Source organism: Pocillopora verrucosa, chromosome 1 (assembly GCF_036669915.1).
Source record: "Pocillopora verrucosa isolate sample1 chromosome 1, ASM3666991v2, whole genome shotgun sequence".
Taxonomy (NCBI): Eukaryota; Metazoa; Cnidaria; class Anthozoa; order Scleractinia; family Pocilloporidae; genus Pocillopora; species Pocillopora verrucosa.
Window position 1 is genome coordinate 23,404,870 of NC_089312.1, and position 21,313 is coordinate 23,426,182.

Genomic DNA, 21,313 nt, shown 5'->3' on the forward strand with positions numbered 1-21,313 from the left:
GGAGATCGCAGTGACTGCAACAACTACCGTGGAATATCCCTCCTCAATCTTGTTGGGAAGGTCCTTGCCCGTGTAGTTCTGAGCAGGTTGCAGTTACTTGCAGAACGCATATACCCTGAGGCACAATGCAAATTTAGAGCAGGAAGATCAAGGATCGTCATGATTTTTCTCCCTGAGGCGGCTGCAAGAGAAATTGCCGAGAGCAAAGGCGGCCATTATGCATCGCCTTATCGACCTGACCAAGGCTTTTGACTTGGTTAGCTGGAGAGGACTCTTTACCGTGCTGCAGAGAATAGCATGCCCCTCCAAGCTCCTGAAGATGATCAAAGCTTTTCATGAAGATATGCAAGGTATCATCCAGTACTATGGCTCCTCCTAAGATCCATTCCCATTCAAGAGCGGGGTGAAACAAAGGGTGTGTACTTGCTCCTGCACTTTTTGGAATCTTCTTCTCTCTGCTGCTTTCCCATGCCTTCAGCCTGTCAGAGGATGGCGTGTACCTCCACAATATAAGTGATAGTAAACTGTTCAGCCATGCACGTTTTCGATTGAGGACGAAAGTGCAGAAAGTATTGAATAGGGAGATGTTCTTTGCAGACGATGCTGCCCTGGCGGCACACACCGAAGAAGCTCTACATTGACTTGTAAACTGCTCTGCACGTGCATGGCATGAGTTTGGTCTTACTATTAGTCTCAAGAAGACCAACATCATGGGCCAAGACGTCAGCCAAATTCCCAACATCTCCATCGGTGACTACACTCTCGAGGTGGTAGACACTTCCACTTACCTGGGTTCCATCATCGCCAGCAACCTCTCTTTAGACGCTGAGCTGAACTCAAGGATCGACAAGGCAGCAACGGTAATGGCCCTTCTGGTCAGAAGGGTCTGGGACAACTCCATGCTGACCATCAAAACCAAGATGAAGGTCAGTCAAGCTTGCGTGCTCAGCACACTGCTCTACAGCAGCGAAACATGGACCTTGTACTCTCACCAAGGGAGCAGACTTAATGCCTTCCACCCGAGTTGTCTCATACAGATCCTGGGCATCACCTTGCATAATCATGTCCCAAACAAGAACGTTCTAGCACAAACAAGAATACCCAGTATGCTTGCCTTGCTCGTCCAGAGACGCTTGCGCTAGCTTGGTCATTTAAGCCGCATGGAAGATGGTCGAATTCCTAAGGAAATGCTGTATGGAGAGCTTGCTACTGGCACTAGACTTGCAGGAAGGCCTGTCCTTCGATACAAAGACGTTTGCAAACGAGATCTGAAGGCAGGCGACACCAACTCAGAAGGCTGGGAGGCTGCAGCTGCAGACCGCGACAGTTGGAGGCTCGCCGTCGAAACAGGGATCCAGACAAGCAGGAAGAAGAGAAAAGACCTGTGGGACGCCTGGCGAGAGCGCAGATGACAGAATAGGACAGCAACAGCATCTACAGAGCCAAGCATGGACATGTAGACCTGTCAAAACTGCAACAGAGCCTGTCGATCAAGAATCGAATCGTACAGCCACCGCAGGCGCTGCAACTCAATCAGACATTAATCTCTTGGCGCATTTTCCATTGTCTTCAGAGACAGGATACCGATATATATATATATATATATATATATATATATATATATGTATATATACATATATATGTATATATATATGTATATATATATATATATATATATATATATGTATGTATGTATATATACACACAAACACACACACACACACACACACACACATATATATATATATATATATATATATATATATATATTACTACTGTTATTTTTATTATTGCAAAACCCGAAAAGGAAGCACTCGCGAGGGAAGCCTTCAAAGATACGGCTATTAATGTAACCACATAAGCACACAACCATCTGGGGGCAATAGTAGACTCAGCAGCATTCCTGAACGAATACAGCACTAACAAAGTCACATGCTGGACAAGTGGCCAGGCTGGCCGAGTTTGTACTGTCACAGCCTCAAGCATGCTATGCTGCTTTCACATTCAGCCTGAAACACCGCTGGACCTATTTCCTTAGAACACTGCCTGATATTCAGGATCGTCTAGAACCACTGGAGAATGCAATATCAAATGTCCTTATTCCAACAATAACGGAACATAGCTGCAGTTCAAGCGAGCGGGATATGTTTGCTTTACTAGTGTGTCATGATGGCCTTGGAATCACAAACCCCTGTCATGAAGCAAATAGTGAGTATTAATCATCAGAGAGAGTAACCATGTCGTTAGTTGAGAAATCGTTTCCCAAACACATAAGCTCCCAGATGACTTCAATCTGCGTTCAGCGCAGTAGGAAGCCCGAAGTGAGAAAAGGCATTTAAAATCTCAGTTGATCATGTCAAAAACACATTACCAAGAAGAGTATCATGGTCACCTTATCTGGTTGAATACAAAGGAGAATCCATTTGGCTGTCGGTGGTGCCGATGAAAGAAATGGGTTTCAACCTGAACAAGATGGAGTTAAGAGACGCAATCAAGCTACGCTACGATTGCCTAATTGACGACATTCCATGCACATGCGTTTGCGGCGAAGCCTTTTCTGTGGACCATGCCATGATCTGTAAACGTGGGGGTTTTGTAATTCAGCTCCATAATGGGTTACACGATATCGAGGCTGAGTTACTTAGTTTGGTATGCAATGATGTTCAGACAGAACCCGTCCTTCAAGACATTACAGGCGAACAACTAAGTAGAGGGACAAACAAAGTCCTGGAAGCAAGACTGGACACTCATGCTCGAGGATTTTGGGGAAGACAACGATCTACCTTTTTTGATGTTAGGGTATGTTACCCAAATGTAGACTTGTATCAAGGTCTTGAACCTCAACAGATCTGCAAATTGCACAAAAACGAGAAGAAGTGTCTATATGAGGACAGAGTTATTGAAGTTGAATGTGATACGTTTACACCATTGGTCTTCACCACAACGGGAGGTTTGGGAAAAGAATGCAACAGACACCATAGCCGGCTAGCTGACCTGATTTCAACTAAGAAAGGAGGGAGTTATGCGAAGACCATCTCGTGTATCAGAGCGAAAACGTTTTTCTCATCAATAAGATGCACTCTATTGTGTCTGAGAGGCTCAAGGACTATTAAGAGAGTCTCGTGCGACATTAAGAACATTGACATCCAAACAACAGAAAGCGCCATGTCCATTGAATTTTAGACTTACTTTCTTTTATATGTTCCTTTTTTATTATTCACTTTATAAATATTGACTTTTGGATTATTTATCCTCCACAAGTATTTGAAATATTGAATTCTAAGTAGTTGCTTTTTATGTTGAAAATTTTACCAGTGAACTCTTTTTTGCTTTAGCTATGCAAGTTCTTCGGAGTTAATATACATTTTTGTAAATAAAGCACGATTTGTTTTCGTTCTCTATCCATTTACTATTATTCTGACTAAGTTGTCGATAAAGTTTTACATTATTATCATAAATTATTATTATCATCACTATTATTATTTTTACCACTATCATTATCATTACATGCAGTGAAAATTTCTGGATACATAAAAAAAAAATTACAAGATCAGGCGTGAACACGTGACCTATCTGCTTAACAGGAATTTTAACCTAAAGGTCAAAAAAACTGTAAATGTTTCTTTTCAAGCTAGAGTTGCAAGCTCGATTCCCGGGTTGATACACGCGCATGCGATAAACACCAAACCAAAATAAACACCAAACCAAAATAGGATCTTTTCTCTCTTTATTCCTTTCCTATTCCCTGGGGTGTTATTATATCGAAGCGGTCAACTGAAATCATTACGTGAAGAAATAACCTAGGTATTGTGATCATTGCTTGAGAATAATGTTGATTTTGAAAACGAGCACGTGGCAATTATAAGAACCAAAGAAAGGTAAAAACGAGCGATAAATTTCGCTTTGAGTAACGACTACGAGCTGGATAACATAATCACAAAACAAGTTATTGCTTACCAACGTTCGTGGGTCTTGATTGCTTTATCGAGGATTGCGGTGTAACTTGTTTTCTATTCAAAAACGATCTTGATCACACGGGGTCTTATTTGAACTGAAACGCTAACTATAATTTTCTAGCTAAAACCTAACCACAAAATATTTCGCAGCTTTTCTCGGAAGCGGTAACACTTAGCTTCAATGGAAGCAGTTACAAAAATTACTAAAGTATATACAAAAGTTATTATTATTATTATTTACGATTATTACTTTCGACGTAAGAAGAACGCACACTATTTGTGTCGCTATTTGTGTGGACAGGCTTACATCTCGGCTCGTTTTCTTCAAAGAGCTTTAAGCTAGTGGAACCCTGTGGGTTGACTCGCTTCGTTCTCCGGGATGCCATGGGTTTTACAAAGAGCATCAGTTCTGTCTCGCGTGATTAAAATGCTTCCATAAATACCAGAAGCCTTAAGGCAGAGCTGGATAATCCACAAAGCAGAATGGGTAAATTAAAAGCTACTCTAAAAATATTTAATGTTGTCGACTGACGCTGTTTTCGATTAATGCTGGTCTGTTTTTTTCTTCATACTTCGTCGGCTAGACAAATTTTAACAAACGTATCAAAGGGGGAAAGTGGTTGATAACACAAAAAGCTTAGTTAATTCAAATCCATTTAACACCTGTCCAAGCTAAAACCTTTTCTTTCAAGTAAAAATTTAGGTTCGCATCGTCTTTTCCAAAAGAAAATATTCTTTAAGTGGAAAAAAGATGCATCAGAAACACTTTTGATTTTGCCATGAATAGCTCTTTTCTCGCATTTTACGTTATTATAAACCGCTGTGTCTGTAAACAGACGTTACGTAATTCGTTAATCGTCACAAATATTAGACAAAGCTTGCATTCTTACTCTACCGTACAGAGTAGGCTTTCACTGTCTCTCATGTATTTTGAATGGTAACAAAATTTAAATTTCTTAAGCGCAGTTATATACATTCCTTTTGGAAGAGGATTAATTTTATGTAATAAACATGTCTGCCCATTAGGCTGAAGTTGTGGTGTCTTATATGGCACTTAAGTGTTTCATAATTATGATAAATTGTCTTTCGTCGAAATAGAATGGAAAAAGGATCAAGAATGACATACCAACTACGTAAAACGTTAATCTGCTCTATGGAGGTATAAAAAGTGTGTGATGCCTTTTATGCAAAACAGCTATTTGTTTGCTTTCCGTGTGGTTACGTATATTAAGTTGCCGATATGCTATGTCAAAGCAATCGTGGGAAATAAGCCAATGGGAAACGTACAATCGTTATACTGCATGGTGAGATATTTGTTTTACAATTTTTACATATTGAACGAATGATGTTCCCACAGATCTTGCCAAGACCTTCAAGATGTGTCTAAGATTCGGATTACCGGCTTTCGTTTGGATATTGATGGCTCTTCTGTTGAAGACATCGAAAGCGGAGTAAGTAAAATTTGAATCATATCGATTAATTTGAGTTTTCATTGACAAACATTCGAGTTCTGTAGTTTTATTGGCAATGAATACGGTTTCCTATGGTTAGTATGAACTCATCAAATAATGATGAATGGTTTTACTAACGATTCTTTCCCATGACGAATGCATACGACGAAAAATCGTTATTCTGTTGGCACGACGGAAACTTGGTAAAATATGTGCTGCGATGAACTCTCTCAGTTGCATTTTATCGTAAACTGTACTTGACGCAGAATGCAGGATCATTTTCAAACTTCTCCTTTTATATGTTGTAAAGATATAAGTTAATCTTCATCACTAAGGAAAGGAATTCAACATCGCTCTATCATCGTCGTCCTCACTGTAATATTTCGCTGCCTTTTCAGTTTTGATGTTGTGCCATCTTTAAACGAGAAAAGACCTGTTTACACATTTTAATGCGCATATATTATAACTTTGGTTCCATACGCTCTTTACACAAAGCATACTCATTACAATATCTCATTAATGCAATCCTAATTCACTTTTAGCGGTATTTAGTGTCATCGAAAGTGACTGCAATAAATGTCTGTAGTTTTCCAATACAAGCAGTTCTATACGAATGGTACAGCTCTATATTGTATTAATTTGTTAATTTTGCACTTTGTTTTCTTAGAAATGTAGAGGCCGAATCGAAGTTTATTCTTAACGAACCTCAGGCTCGTCAAAACATTATTATTATTATTCCTAAGTGATCGCGAATTCTTCACTTTAAAACGCTCCATCGTCGAGAATTCAAAACAACTTACACCTGGTCCAAGCTCAACAAATCATTTGCGACTTTGCAAATTATTCTACGAAACACCTGGTAACAGCCCCAGTAAACGTCATTTTTTTTGGCAGGAAATGAGGTGGGAAGCGAATCAGTGATGAATCAATAATTCATCCCTTGAATTAGTGAAACGTTTTCGCCCCCAGTAGAAACCAAATACGAAGTATTTATGTGATGAGAAGAGTTTAAAAAATATAATTTACGGAATACCAGGTGATATGACATGAAATTCTTTAAGATAAGATTGTAAGAAATGTATGGCGGACGGTGTTGAGAATCGATACTTATATCCCAAGAGTAAAAATGTGAAATGATTGTTGCTCCCTTTTTCTTGAGCTGAAAAGAAAAGTACCATCTTCAATTTTTCATCTTTGCAGTTATCAAGAAACCGCAGAAAAGCTCCATGAAATAACCGATCCTGATACTTACCACAAATATCTGCGGCCGTATCACAAAGGTGAAATACTTAATCAAAACATTTTAAGGTTCTGGGCTTTAACAAATTAAACCTGATGAGCAAACAAGAATTATTTTTGTGGTAATCAACAGGTTACGCAGTTAATGTCACCGTCAAACTAACTGTGGTACATTTCGTAGCTGTAAGGGAAATGAACGAGGTATGAAAAACTAGGCTTATTGTAATCGAGTTAATAAGATTAATGACAAATACAGAGGTAAATTTTTATTTTTGTTAAAAAAGTGGGTCCTTATGTCCGGCAGTTTCGGAGTTTTGATTGGTTCAGCCACCATGCTATAATCTGAAAATTATCCTTGGCGTGCACATTGTATGGATATAATGATCACATGACCAAAAGGAGCGAGAAAAAATTATTTGTTTTAGTTTACAAAAACGTCTATAGCGTATAGATGCATTGACTTATAAATTGATCAACGATTAATTAGGAAACGTGATATATCATGATCCACTTTTAATGAGAAAGATTGAAACTGCACCATGCCTAACTCCCTTTTAGTTGCCTAAGAAGCCTCATCCTCTTCTACTTTTATAGAAGATTTTCGTTCCAGTTTGATGGACTTTGTTAAATATAGTCGAAACACTCTAAAGGAATAATAACTGGTTATTCTTAATGACAAAAGTAATGCTTATCCTGGTAAATCGATGCGATGGAAACAAATAGACATTACTGAGTGAAACACCACAAGTATTACTGTGTGGGTCTTCTAAAAAGGGTCAGATATACATGTAACAGTGAGAGAAGGTCATTTGCTGCTGTTTCGCACACAGGAATTTTCCCTAGACCTTGTGATCTGGCAAAAGTGGATGGATGCACGGTTGAAACATTCGTTGAATTATTCCATTACTTTGCCTGCAAACGCCAAGCACCTGATTTGGCTCCCTGACACTTTTTTCTTGAATGTGAGAAGTGCTACTGTGCATGACGTCATTTCGGAAAACAGCAAAGTCTCAATAAGCCCCGCGGGTCTCGTAACTTACAGTTCAAGGTAAGTATACTTTGCAGTGAAGTTGTGAAGATAAATGGAATTCCCTTTATGGAAGAAGATATCACATCCGCTATAAGGTGAATCGAAAAAGTTCAATTCCGCGTTATCGTTAGCAACATATATAAACCACAGGTACATTCAGCCCGTTTTTGTGAAATGAATATAAAAGATCGACTATAAGCTTCTCACTTTAATGTAAGTGGGAATGGCTGCTATAGGCTTATTTAATTTGTCCTTGTTGGGAAAGTTTCACTGTGACAGAAGGAAACTCGTTTGAAGGAATTCTAAAATGAGTGGTATCCAAGTGTTCCCAGTTAGAGTCTACCCATGACTTCCTGACTGGTCCTTCGAATATCCTAACCATTACACGCTTACGGAGGCTCCTAAATCAAGCTCATCTGTCACACATCCTTCACAACGGTAGAGCCTTAATAAAACTGTTATTCCTTTGGGTTATGAAGCAACTTATGATGATTTACGTGAAACCTGGTGGTATTTACGGAATGAAAAAAGAATCGGAATACTAAAATCAGATTTAAAGAATTTCGTTGCTTCTATTTCTTATTCAAAGGTACACTTCTCTTTGCTCATTTGTAATTGTAAAATTAATATGATGAGTGGTTCAACTTTATTTTTAGCCACAAAGATGGGAAGTGTAGATGAATAGACATCCTCAGCTTCACCTGGTGGTTTAAAGCTTTTTCTTTACATTTACGCATAGACCATGCTCATAAATCTAGAAAAATCCATTTTCTTTTACAGAATAACCATTAGTGCAGGATGCCCTATGAACTTAAGGGACTATCCAATGGATGAACAGATGTGTGACTTAGAGTTATCAACTTGTTGAGTATTCAAATAAATGATTTTATCCATTGTATTAAGTACTGCATATTCCTGACATCAACGAGCAAACCACTGCTTATGCACATTTTGATTTCCATACAGTGCATCGGTGGTTTGAGAAAACTGTTTAAAGTTCTTTGTGAAAATCGAGAAATTTCAGTAAAATTAGACTAATTTTTATTACTCGGGCATTTTCAGGATGTGTCGAAGAGACTGTGCCTGCTTTGCTTTTATGGCCGCTATATTTACCATTTTTTTATCTATTGAACCTCTTTCCTGCTTAGATGCATATACTGAAGAAAATCTCGAGTTCAGGTGGTTGAATAAAAGTCGAGATGATCCGATAGCTGTCAAGGACGAACATTTAGCCGAATTAGCGCTCATCGACACTGAAACCTTAACCAAATATGAGGTTTATGCTGACGGTGAGTAATAACGAAATCAAACTTGATTCTTTAGCCAGTAATTCGAATTAAAAAGAGCATAAATTGTATAATAACATTACAGTATTCTTTGAAACTACTCTCTCACTTCTCCATAGAACAGACTCATATCTGAAAACGATGCTGTCGCACAGAATTTCAAAACTAATGTTTGCCAAGCAAATCTGCTTGCTTGCTTGATTCTGCGGAAAACAATCGGATTACCTGAAGGGGTTTCCGAACAACTTCGGAATTCTAGTTGAGATTTTAGTATAACAAAGTTTCTCCTCACCGTCATTTACTCTTTGCCTATATTTGGTAGTTTTGTCCTTGTGTTCTCCACAGAATCACTTTCTTATTGATTTCATAATCCAAGACCTGGATTTTTTTTAAAGGAATTAGGATCCTTAAAGTATTTACCTATCTAAATTTTAAGTTGTTTTTGTACAAATCAAATTATGGATTATCAAGTTTTGATTTTCGACCTGTGTTAGGATCACATACAAAACTCGTGGCTCGTTTTTGGTTCAAACGGCGTCTGGGATATGCACTTCTGCAAATCTACATCCCCACTATCATGCTTGTGGTCTTGTCTTGGTTTTCCTTTTGGATTCCTGAAGAATCTGTTCCAGCCCGTGTAGCGCTTGGAAGTACAACTGTGCTTTCTATTGTGACATTTACTGGCTCATTCAGGAGTTCTCTACCAAAGGTCTGTTATTAGCAACAATCCTTGTCCTTGATACTTATATTTTATTTTAATTTTTTTGTTGTTTTTATTTTACAAACTGGCGATGGGCATTGCATATAGGTGTCTTCGTTAGTCAACTGTAACACGAACTTTTAGTGAGTCTCGTAATAGTATACTTTCAGTTTATTGATTATTTCGGGAGTCTTATTGTGATTCAGTTTTAGCAGAGATCCCTTATAGTAAAGCACACTTTTAATTGCTGTTCGCAGTTATTAAACATTAAGAAACACCATCAGATTTCCGCGATAAAATCTGCATCAAACTTGCCTAGCTAAGGTCATATCCCTTATAAGGAATCATTCCGTAAGTAGAAGTTACTCGTGCTGTATTTTTCACATTTCAGGTATCATATATAAAAGCAGTGGATGTCTACTTTATCGTTTCGTTTGCATTCGTTTTCGCGGTAGTCTTTGAGTACGTTTTAGTTTTGCTTAACACTGGAATAAAGCGCCAGAGACGTGTCAGTAGTACACATCTCTCAGGAAATAACAATGAGGCAAACGGCTCAAAGGTAATACTAGCGTTTCGCTTATACACAGCTTTTATTGAGGCATGTATACAATCTCTTCTAAAGAGATAAACTTATTCGTGGAAGTTTATGAAAATGGGGCCTAGCGATGAGAATCTATTCCACGGATAAATTTAAAACCAACTTTCTCAACCAAAAGAACAAACCTAAACCAGAACCTTTTCGGACGCTTTATCGTTGACTACATTTTTACTGCCTATTTTGAAGAAGAAAATCTTGACCAATTTATCAACTTAATTAACTTATTTCATTCAGCACTTCGGTAAATTTACTTGAGAAATTTGGAAACTTCAGCCACCTTTGTAGACATCAATTTATTTATAAATGGTAGCGGCTACAAAACGTGAGAATTTTTAAAAAATCGTGACTGTACCGACTCCTTTTACAAATGCCTCTAAAGCAAAGAGAATTCCATTGGTATTGACCCTCTTCCTCAACAATCTTGCCCTCGAAAAACGTGATCTTAGTTGACTTCAAACACTCGTTTCCTTGTGACGAGACAAGAATATTGTTAATTTTCCTCTAATAGAAGTTGTATCAAAACGGAAGGACTCCTGGTTATTTTGAATGTTCGCGCACGCAAAGAAGTACCGATCCATTCATCTCTTATTATTTTAAAGACAGATAACATTTGGACTTTCTCTCCGCCAAGGCAAAACTGAACAAAATTTACCTTTCAAGCTGCACCTTCTCTCCCTCGGGAAGAAACAAACGTTTCTCATGTAATGAATCCCAGTTTCATTCAATACCACGTTAACCTCACTGAATCAAAACACAACCCACCATCCTCCACTTTGCTGAGGCAAAACTCTTACGGTCAAAACTGTCTAGGAGGCCTATCGACCTTTATAAACTTATATTTAATGACAAAAAAAAATTTTTTTAATGTTGCGCGCGCTCGCTATTTAACTCAAGAAGCTAGAGTCGCTCTCGACTATCGCCTCGAGCGACTCTTACGCTTCTTACGTGCATAGTAACCTCTCGCATGCATCATTATATAACCCCGTAGTGTAGTACACTGATACATTGTAGCGCAAGAGTTACCTTTTTATCACACCAAAAATGTTTTTGCGATGAATAAATTATTTTTAGCCCTTAACGATGTTACACGTACACAAACCATTTTCATCCTCTTTGTGTTGTCTGGACCATGATTGACTTTGGTGCATTCAAATGTTGAAGTTGTCTTTAACCTTCCGACATCCTTTTTTTTTCTTTAAATGACAGATAGACGTGTTTAATAGCATACAAGAATTGCAGGATATCAAAGTAGAGAGTCTGGAATCTTCGAAAGAAAAGTCTAAGAAAGGGAAACATAGCTCAGTAAGGAAGGCCAAAGAGTATATGCGCTATGCTTTTGTAAGGAATGAAGGTAGCTCAATTGACCGAGTGTGTCGTTATCTTTTTCCTTTTTGTTACGCTGTATTTAATGCGGTTTACTGGGCTTATTATGAGTTGTCGACATTTGGAAAGCATCCACCTTCCGATATGTAACAAGTATGTGACTTCAGATAACACTCGGGAAAGGTTAACATTGAAGACAGATTAAATAGATTCACTATACGCATGCTTTGTTTTTTCATATTACTTACCAGGATTTTATTCATCGAGGTTTGATAGGTGCACATTACATTAAAGACAGTGGTTACCAATCATGTGTATGAAGATCAACTTAAATTCTTCAACCACCTGATATTCCAATTTCAGTGAGGGTTGCACGATCCCTGGACTTCGCCGTTTAGAGTTTCATGGCAAAATTCAAGAACCAAGAGTTCAGTATCCTCTTTACCACCCCCAACACGGCTAGGCAATCAAAAGTTTCGATAAAACCTACTGGCCATTCTGTCTAATATCAAAATACCAATTAAGCTACAGAGATAAGATTTCGGAAAGAGTCTGAGAGTTCTAAAGAAGGTACGGCCTTCATCCTGCGTTGAAAAGAGACACACGGTGTTCTCCGACCTCACTGAGACATAAATTCTAAACCAAGAGAATACGAACTCTTTTTTCTAAACAGTAACAAAATAAAATATACTTTTGAATAGGTTAGTAGTATTAGTAAGAAAAACTATGATATTTCCTTTTCATGGCATGAATAATTTCGTTTAATATGGAATTAAGCTTTGGAAGAGCCGCCAGGCGTCTCTAAAAGTGTTGCTCTTTGCCTCCTGCGAGTGGTGGTGGAGAAAGTGATTTTTTTATGCAATTGTAGTTGCTAACTTAAATCTGAACCGATCTTTATTGTTAAGTACACCAACAAAAGATAATTACTCAAAGGCAGCATTCGGATTCCGTAGGACTCGGCGTCAATGAAGAAAGTGGTAGTACGACTAAAAGATCCAGTGTACTCATCATTTTAAAATTCTCATACATTCTAGATCTGTAAAGGGGAGTTTGAAGGATCTCTTTCATATGCATGAATTTGAGACGGAATCGAAACGCAGATAGCTGATAGCGCTCTAATTGGACTGTTTAATATTTGCTCTTCTCTATGTTTCAAAATAGCATAAAGAAAAACTTAAAGACCTCTGTTAAAACTTTCTTCTTACAGAACATCACTTTTAAAGCGGGTCACGTGAACAAACTCAACCAAAACGCATTATAGGAGACGAACAATAATTCCAACTAAATTCCATTGAACCAGTCATTACTTAGAGCTAAATAAGTAGCGATGATAAAAAATTTTGGTGAAATCCAATGTTCGCTTCCTGTAATCGGATTGGTCAGTTTTGTTTATACAGGGAGCACCGGTAATGGAAATCGCACTTTATTTGGCCGTTATGAAAAACCTTTAGTTAGTGTTTCTCATGTTACAGATCTTGCTTCATAAAGTTTCTATATCTACTTAACTTGCAATCAAATAATTCAAACGAAGACTACAACGAAACTCTCGTATCCTAACCGATGCTGCGTAAATTCCTTCTCGTTTCCAAGACTATATATCAGTACTCTCAGTTTGAATATCTGAAGTAATAACCAATGTTGAACACAAAGAAACTCAAAGGAAAAATTATTCGGGCAATCCTGTCAAAGATATCCACCTCACTATTTGACCCAAGAGCTAAGCAGAAGCTGGGGATACATTGTATGATGGTTGTTCTGGGTGGATTGGTCGTGTAAGGACTGTGTTGGATAGCTGGTCCAGGAACGTTCTGAAACAAAATCACACGAAACAATGGATGTCAACTGTAAGAATCTCTCCTGGGCTTACATTCAAGACATTATAGAAATATGTTGAGCCATGTAAGCATCCATGGACAAGTTTGGTTTTTATATGTCTGTAAAAGTCTTGGCTTGTGGTTATTTACATAGGAAGAATAAGAAACGAGTAATTTTTGTTATTGTTATCGTTAGTTGTTGTTGTCATCCGGGCTTTTCTTTCACTTGTACGATCAATGTAGAAAGTTTTACAAATTGATAGTTAAAAAATGTATTCCCACTCCTCAACCAACTTCTTCCATAGTCGTCAAAGGTTCCTCATTTTCATGTTTTATAACGAAAAATTTCAAGTATTCCTAACGATCGGCCTGCTCTGTCTGCGTTACTCAGTACTGACCTGACGTGGGTAAGAACTTCGAAGGACAGATTTCGGTGGTAAACTGTATGACGATACTGGACGCACTGGTAAACTATACGAAGACGGTGACCTCTGAGGTGGTAGGCTGTGTGCTGATCTCGAGCGGGATACAAGGGGAGTGTTTGTATGATTTGGAGCTGCATTAGCACTAAAATTTTCTATCTCCATTTCTGCTAATGCATAATCTTTTGATGATGAATTTTGTTTCTTCCTTGCCTTCATTCGTTTTCTTTCGCTATGCATTAGAACTGCTACGTATTCTAGTAGGACACCAAAGACGAAGATGAAGGAGACAATGAGATATGAGTCGATTGCCTTGATGTAAGAAACCTTTGGAGAGATAACTATAGCTTTATTATTAATGCCTACGGACATTTTTTTTGCGTGTGTGTAGACAAGCGACCATGCCCTCTTCCGAAAATGATCATCAAACCAATCATCTCATACCTCCTCTAATTCACTATATTTCCTACAACAACCAAATGTGGGGAGCTGTTTTTAACACTTCGAATGTGATTGGATGAGAGCATTCCTCAACATTACAACAGGAAACCAATGACCAAATCTGGGAAAGTGGTGGCTGCCTGCAGCCAGAACTTTCCAATTATTTCCCTTTGCCTTTGTCATGCATCTTTTCTATCAAAAAGACATAAGAAGGGTAAAAGTAAGATTAATGCAAGAAAATCATTACCGTACCTTAGGGACAGAATTTCTGAGTGAACCCATGAGTGTAACAATGGTCAAAACTGTGGTAATCCCAAGAGCAATTCTCGCGGGAACTGCGTCTTTAGAAATCCAGAATGACAACCAAGAAAGAACGACGATGAGGAACGTTGGAGAATAGATTTGAATGAACGAATATGCCAGTCTTCTTTTGAAAACAAACTTTGCGACCAAATGGGTGTAAGTACCTGTAAAGATAAAAAATCTTCAGATTGCTACATTTACTGGAGGCAAAACAAAACAATAAAGTTCTATACAATACATATATCGAACAGGGGCTATGACTCGTTCAAAATGTGCATGCGTCATGAAATGATTAAGTGAATTACAAACATAATTTGAAATGAAGTATTTTGAAATTATTGATAGTGAAAAATTAAATGAAACCATGATTCTTGAGAATACCTTTCTTAAGGTTGCATTGAAATTCACTTAGACTTGCTGAGTTATCAACTTAATTCAACAGCAAGTTAAACTTGGTAGAGCTAACATGTATCCATCTCCCTAGAGATTATAATTCGTTTTTCTTAAGCTAAATGGGGATTTCACATACTAAGGACCATCGTGATATAGACTCTTATAAACTGACCAACTCGTTCACTCCAGTGTAACTTAACTGATGAAATGGAAGTTTAATTAATTTACTTCTATGAACTATCCATTATTTTTTGTCGTCACTAAACAACGACTACTTCAACTACCTAAAGTAAATCTTCATGCAACATAAAGAGGGTAAAATTCAAAGGAGACATTTTTACGATTTAAGAAAACTGCACGTGCTTTTGTAATTAGACTCATAACAGTATGACACGTTTTAAACAAAATTGCCAATCTTGAAAAAAAAATCTGAGACAGTATAAAAAGGCATATCTACTTACTTTGGTTACAAAAGAAAGTACTCTCACTTTGAATTTGTAATTAATGTTTTCGAATCACTGGTTTGGTTAAATGAATGTGAATCCATGGGAAAAGGTGAATGAGGAAAAAGACTCCTTAAAGGCATACCTATGACGTATTTCACAAGCTTGCGCTCACTTTGCGCATTAGCCAGTTCGAACTCTGACATTTCATCGTCCAATATTATAACTGCATTCTCGTCGTCCCAATGGTAATCCATGTCATTAATGTCATATGAGTCTAGAAAAACCAAGAAAACAATAAATTGCCGAATATGTTTTGGAAAATAAGGGAAAAAATAGTTCAAGCAAAAACAATGAACCAAGTGAACGTCTTAAATGTCAGAGCTGATTGAAATCTAACATTTCTGTCGATTATCATTGTATTACCCACCGAAAAAGTGATGAGGACATTTAAAACCAAGACATCCTAAATAAATTTACAAAGAAATTTGTCATAGTTAGAAAGGTTAATAATACTCACAGCTTAAAATTTCAAGAACACACGTCTGAGTGTCTAGTGGATACTCTCTTAAATTCATCCTACATGACGCAGAAACTGTAAGCCTTTATGATAAGAAGAGAAAGAAGACGAAAAAGTCAATCGTTTTTACAAGTGGGGTGACAATCTCAAAATGTACAACGAAGCTGGATTGACTTCACGAAAATGATAAGTTTCTGGCTATTTAGAGGTTTAAATTCTTAGGAGAGAGATCAAAATATAACGTTTCGCGGTTCGTTTCAAAGGATACAATTGAACATTTAGAGTAAAAGCTTCTCACCTCTCACTGAGTTCAATATCCCCGTTCGGTTTAATCACAACTCTGCTATTAGCAGCAGGAACATGGTGAAACTTGGCTGTCTTTACATTCAGAAAGAAAGTGTCTGGAAGCCAGAACTTGACCTTTTCACTTCCAGAAAGAAGAATTGGTTTCTTTAGATCATGCCTCAATCGTGGGTCGTTCCAAGCTTGCTTGAAAAATATATCTAGGGTATATTCCTATCAAAGAAACAAACAGTTTATGAAATATATGTTTGTGTTGTATTTTTTCCTAATTCACAGAGAATTTTCTAAATTAATCGCTCAAAAAACTCGTAAGTATGATGGAAAAAATACATCAGCTGGACTGAAAAGCTGCTTGTCCTCCATACAAGTGCATTCCTCACGAAGGTCGCTCTACAGCTGTTTTCCTCTACATTTCAACATTTTAAAAAATCACTTTGTCACGTACCATGTTTATTTCCTTTATTGCACCAAACGAAACGACTGTCATGTAAACTGAAATGTTCAAAGGTGGACCTGTGGGGAAATGATCTCACTGATGAGATTCAACAACAATGCTCGTGCCTTCGGACTTTATTGAATAATTGTCTCAAACAAGTACCTGGACAACTGACTGACTGAACAACTTACTGACTGAACAACTGACTCACTGAAAGACCGACTGCTTTCTGACTGATTGAATGACTGACGGAGGGATGAGCTTAATGACTACTGTGTAAATAAGTAACTACGTGACTGAGAGTCTGCCCTATCGAATGCGTGAATGTTTGACTAACTATGAATTGAAGAAGTTATTGACGAACTGACCGGCTGACTTAGGGAAAGACTACAGCTGCAATGACTGACAGATTGACTTACCAACTGATTGTCTGACGAACCTAATACATTGGTGACTGGCAAACTGGATAACTGGTGGACAGACAAAAACTTTGACATAAAGAACCACTGATAGCCTGAGTGATTGACATGCTGACCTATAAACCGACTGACTCACTAAGTCACTGACTGAAAGTCTGAATGAGCAAAATAACACCCTACCTTCGTGGTAGGGCCGTATCCGCTTGTCGTATTTAGGAGTTTTCGAAAGTGAGTCGAGAACTTTAGTTGTGTTCTCATAACTTCTTCTAAAGAGACAAATTCATATTAAATGAAGCTAATGTGACACAATGGTCGAATGTTTGTTTTGTGCAATAATCTTTTTTTTAGCTAAGTAATGTGACTTGACTTGCAATGGTTTTAAAATGGTTTAAATTCCCCATTGGTGATTAAGTGTCATTTTTACAGTAGACTGGCTGCACGATACTTACAAAGTTTTATTTTAACGTTTTTGTTGGATGTTCTGTTATGAATTGGCTCAAGTCAATCTCCAGGGTTATTCCTTTTCCCAGTTCTCGTCTTGTTTGTTCACATCGCCGAGAAAACTCTCACCCGTGAAAGTACGGGGAAAAAAGAGGGCTTCAGAACCACAATTCGGCTCAATATTAAAAATTTTCACACCAAGAAGTTACCTCAAACTGGAAGAACTCTCAAATACCGTTTGATAAGATGAAAATAGACCAGAATAAAAGGAGTTAACCAGAGATGAACGAGAAAGTTGAGAATGGAGAAGATTGACAAGAGTTTTGTGCGAAAAACTTGAGTAGTTTAGCGTTAATTTTTTTAAACCGAACACATCGGGAAGCAGCCGTGATCAAAATTTATGAAGATTTCTTTGCACAGCAAGTGTTTCTTACCTTCCAAAGTCTTTGCTTGCCCGTGACGACAAGAAAAAGATAGCTGACATAAAAATTGATATCTTCCTCATCACTCACTCAGCTGTAAGAAAAGGAATAGTTTGAATTACTGCTTCAAAAGGTATATCTATTAAATGAATTTGAGGAGGATTTTAGTGCCCACAGCTGAAAACAACAATCCGTTCCCGCGATGGCCTTTGCATATTCCCGTCATATTTGCGCATATATGATATTTTCTTTAGTTCTTGGGGGAATGGGGGGGGAAGAGATGCACGATTGAGGATGAAAACAATAACGAGGGATCTTTTTGGTTGGAAAGAAAGAAAGAAGAGAGAAAGAAGAGTTTTCAATCTGTGATTGGTTTTTTACATCTCGTTTTTCTTTGAAGTTTAATACCCACAATTCACATTTATGCATTAACGAATCCGACAAAGCTAGTTGTAGCACTTCCTTGCAATCTCTTTGATCGTAGATAATGGTTTTATATATATATATATATATATATGTATATCTATATAGACAAGATTTACTCTCAAACACCGGAACACCGGTTGTATTTCGGGATGGCTTGTCAAGTGGCATAAAAACTTAAAGAAAAGACATCAATTTACCTCGTGCGATGAGAGATGTACATATGATCTTGACCGACTCAGACACACGGCTGAATCAACGTCTTTTGCTCACCCGGCCCATACACACACATTCGAACGAGAACTTGACTAGCAATCGATTATACTGACTGATTTAAATTTCTATGTTTACCAAGCGGAGATGGAACAAAGGCATTAAAGTAACAAAGCTTTTGTTCTCAACAGTGTAACGCTTATGATTTTGGTTTTACAACCTGGGTGTACTACGAAAAAACTCTTTGAATTGTGGTGACTACCAGTTTAAATGAGCATGAAACTTTCATTGATTATCAAATCCCGCTTATCTGAGAAATAACGACAGTGAAATCCAGTTGAAACCAGCATTATTTGTGTCGTTTCGTAAAGTTTACTGACCAGCCATTTTGAATGTTCAAAAAGGTTTAATCGCTTGTTTTAATCCTTTCGTCGTTTTGAAAACTAGATTTTCCACCGAATGACACGATATAGTATCTACATCCTTAACGAAGGTGCTGCTCTATTCTCCCGGATAAGAGAAACTTTGTGTTTTTTCAAAAATTTTTTTTTTTATAGTTATTGAGAAGCGCAAATGATTTACCCTCAAAAATTGCCAGAAGGAAAATATTAATCCAAAGACAAAATAAAATAATTTTTACCATTTAAGTACAGTCGTCTAGAGAATCTTCGTAAGCGTGTTTCATCTCACATAAATTTTGATATTTTCTTGTCACGTCTCGTCATTGATTTTGAACAAAACTGATTGTAAACAAGCAATTCGTTTTCGTGAAACATTGCCTCGTTTTCCAACGAATAAACTCTCATTCCATCATATATAAAACGTACTCACTCACCATTTCAAGTAGTTTTGCCCTTACGATCCTATTAACGACCTCGTTATCTTCGTCTATTACTGTTATTTTCTTCATTATATTTTCTAGTACCTGTATGAAAATTAAAATTTAATATTTCAAGTGCATTTCAAATTTGTGTTTATCTCCATGTGGTTAGTTAACGAATATACAGTTCAAATGATTGGTTTGAGAAGATCTTCTATTGTTAAAAATACAACAATAATCAACACTTTATTTCATCGTTGTATGTCATATTAATTTTATCTTTTCTCCCTGTCTTCAAGCTTAATCACATGCCAAAATTACATGTATAGGAATATAAAAAATTATTCTTATGGGAGTCGGGCTATCGGATCACTCTTCGTTGAATTGTTTATTTGGAACGTGTCGCTGTAAACTTTGTGGAGTGGGTAAGAGCACTGTCAACCGAGTACAGCTGCTAACCACTAAAAAAGGAAGTTCAATGTTCAAACAAAGAGATTATCATAGAAAGAAAAAATGGAAGTTTGTGGCGACTGGGGACGTGCCAACAATGACAAATGTCTGTTTACACAATTATCTTCCCTAAACTATAAAAATTGTAATCTGTTCGAAAATCTGGTTTGTGTGCACAAGAGCCGTACTTTAAGAAAGCATTCAGTAACTAAGTGAAAAAAAATAATCCTTTATCATCTAAAGATCTCCGTCCATGATTGCAATGCTTGGTTTAACAGATAATTTGAGTGCTCTTGGCCACGTTAGACCACGTAATGAAATTTTACGCCTTACTTGTGAGCAAATGATGAACAATTCTTAATCATTTTCTTCCTGAGTGCATCTTTTATGTCTGACGAATAGTGTCAGATGAAAATTTCTCGCATATGAATGCAACTTAAAATACAACTAATCGTTCTGCAAGAAAAGGGTAACGAGAAAGTGATCAGCTCATCATCTTGATGAGTGAGAAGAAAAGGCATGACAAGTAACTGTATTCATTGTATGGCAAGGTATTCCAAAGGTAAATCCGAGCGTCCTGTTTGGTTCTTACCTGGTCTGTATTTTGCCATACGGACTGTTTTCACGGAAACAGACATAAGCTGTGTATTTTTGTTCACGAAAGTCGGCGAACTCAAAATAAACAAGTTTGGTGCGAGCATCATATAATAAACTACTTATTAACCCCGCTTGCTTGAGCTCAAATGAGATACATTGAACCTCGTTGTTGAAAGGACCGAGCCCAGCAAGGGCCTTACAAAAAACTACCTCGGGCAAATAATCCCTCTATGGCCCTCACGATCGGTTAGTAAAAAGTTAGCATTTTTGAAAGATTCGACAGCTTATGCCTGTATTGTTATTTACAATGATTGTGATCCCTTGCCTTAAATTGCTTTCAATGATTGTGCATAACTCTAAAATTTACTTAAGGGTTGAGTCTGTTACTCTTTCATTTTCAGTAACATAAACCCTATTTGTTTTTATTCGTAAAGCAAAGCTCGAGGACTAGTAATATCCAGATTTGTCTTAAACTCAGATTTAATTAAACAATTTTTTAATTCAAGTTTTGCAGTTAAGAAGAGAAGCAATGAATGATATCTACTCTTTAATTCCCGAGAAGTGGTTTTCTTAAGTTGTATCTCCCCGTCAATATCTTGCTTAGACTTCCGAAAAGAGATTCTTTTTTTCGTCCAAATCAAAACAAAACAAAAGTTTTATTTTGACTGTAATACTTTTAAGAGAGACTACCACGAAAATGCGCATTTCAAATGGAGACATCAGAGTTTTTTTCTGTTTTATATTTCTGTTCTTTAAATTTATCTACTTCATTTTTTCAAATTTTTTTTGTTATCAAAAGTGCACTCAGTCGAAATAATACTGATTTAAGGGTCAGTCATTTTTTGTTAAGAAAGAAGAGTAGACGGATGA

General features: G+C 37.3%; 3 protein-coding genes and 1 pseudogene across 5 annotated transcripts in view; 3 read left to right on the top strand and 1 right to left on the bottom strand.

Annotated features, from left to right (window-relative positions):
• Positions 1 to 13,562, top strand: part of LOC131796685 (gamma-aminobutyric acid receptor subunit beta-3) — a 20,075-nt gene extending 6,513 nt beyond the window's left edge. The window contains exons 1-10 of one of the 3 annotated variants that reach the window (XM_066164931.1): positions 5,097 to 5,115; positions 5,314 to 5,407; positions 6,608 to 6,687; positions 6,780 to 6,847; positions 7,477 to 7,694; positions 8,457 to 8,539; positions 8,825 to 8,965; positions 9,457 to 9,671; positions 10,054 to 10,221; positions 11,467 to 13,562. In XM_066164931.1, coding sequence (XP_066021028.1) covers positions 5,334 to 5,407; positions 6,608 to 6,687; positions 6,780 to 6,847; positions 7,477 to 7,694; positions 8,457 to 8,539; positions 8,825 to 8,965; positions 9,457 to 9,671; positions 10,054 to 10,221; positions 11,467 to 11,733 — 1,314 coding nt within the window. In that variant the 5' untranslated portion in view covers positions 5,097 to 5,115; positions 5,314 to 5,333 and the 3' untranslated portion in view covers positions 11,734 to 13,562. Of the gene's footprint in view, positions 1 to 5,096; positions 5,116 to 5,277; positions 5,408 to 6,607; positions 6,688 to 6,779; positions 6,848 to 7,476; positions 7,695 to 8,456; positions 8,540 to 8,824; positions 8,966 to 9,456; positions 9,672 to 10,053; positions 10,222 to 11,466 lie in introns of those variants that run through there. The other 2 variants (XR_010717158.1, XM_059114294.2) reach the window with 2 other exon arrangements.
• Positions 711 to 1,142, top strand: LOC131796732 (uncharacterized). Its single transcript, XM_059114332.2, has one exon. The coding sequence runs from the start codon at positions 711 to 713 to the stop codon at positions 1,140 to 1,142; it is 432 nt and encodes a 143-aa protein (XP_058970315.2).
• LOC136278919 (uncharacterized) lies at positions 1,790 to 3,183 on the top strand (annotated as a pseudogene).
• Positions 13,166 to 19,454, bottom strand: LOC131796682 (glycine receptor subunit alphaZ1). Its single transcript, XM_059114291.2, has 10 exons — positions 19,412 to 19,454; positions 17,953 to 18,034; positions 17,258 to 17,343; positions 16,668 to 16,735; positions 16,218 to 16,435; positions 15,920 to 16,002; positions 15,545 to 15,676; positions 14,513 to 14,727; positions 13,796 to 14,146; positions 13,166 to 13,391 (listed from the first exon to the last, which is right to left on the bottom strand). Exons 2-10 carry the CDS (start codon positions 18,021 to 18,023, stop codon positions 13,191 to 13,193), a joined length of 1,425 nt encoding a protein of 474 aa, XP_058970274.1. The 5' UTR covers positions 18,024 to 18,034; positions 19,412 to 19,454; the 3' UTR covers positions 13,166 to 13,190.
• Between the last annotated feature and the right edge of the window lie 1,859 nt (positions 19,455 to 21,313).

Coding starts and splice junctions, on each gene's coding strand:
- LOC131796732 (XM_059114332.2), top strand. CDS start 711: ATGGGCCAAGACGTCAGCCAAATTCCCAACATCTCCATCGGTGACTAC.
- LOC131796682 (XM_059114291.2), bottom strand. CDS start 18,023: ATGAGGAAGATATCAATTTTTATGTCAGCTATCTTTTTCTTGTCGTCA. Junction 17,344..17,952: donor GCAAGCAAAGACTTTGGAAG/GTAAGAAACACT, acceptor TTGTCTCTTTAG/AAGAAGTTATGAGAACACAA. Junction 16,436..16,667: donor CAATAAAGGAAATAAACATG/GTACGTGACAAA, acceptor TTTCTTTGATAG/GAATATACCCTAGATATATT.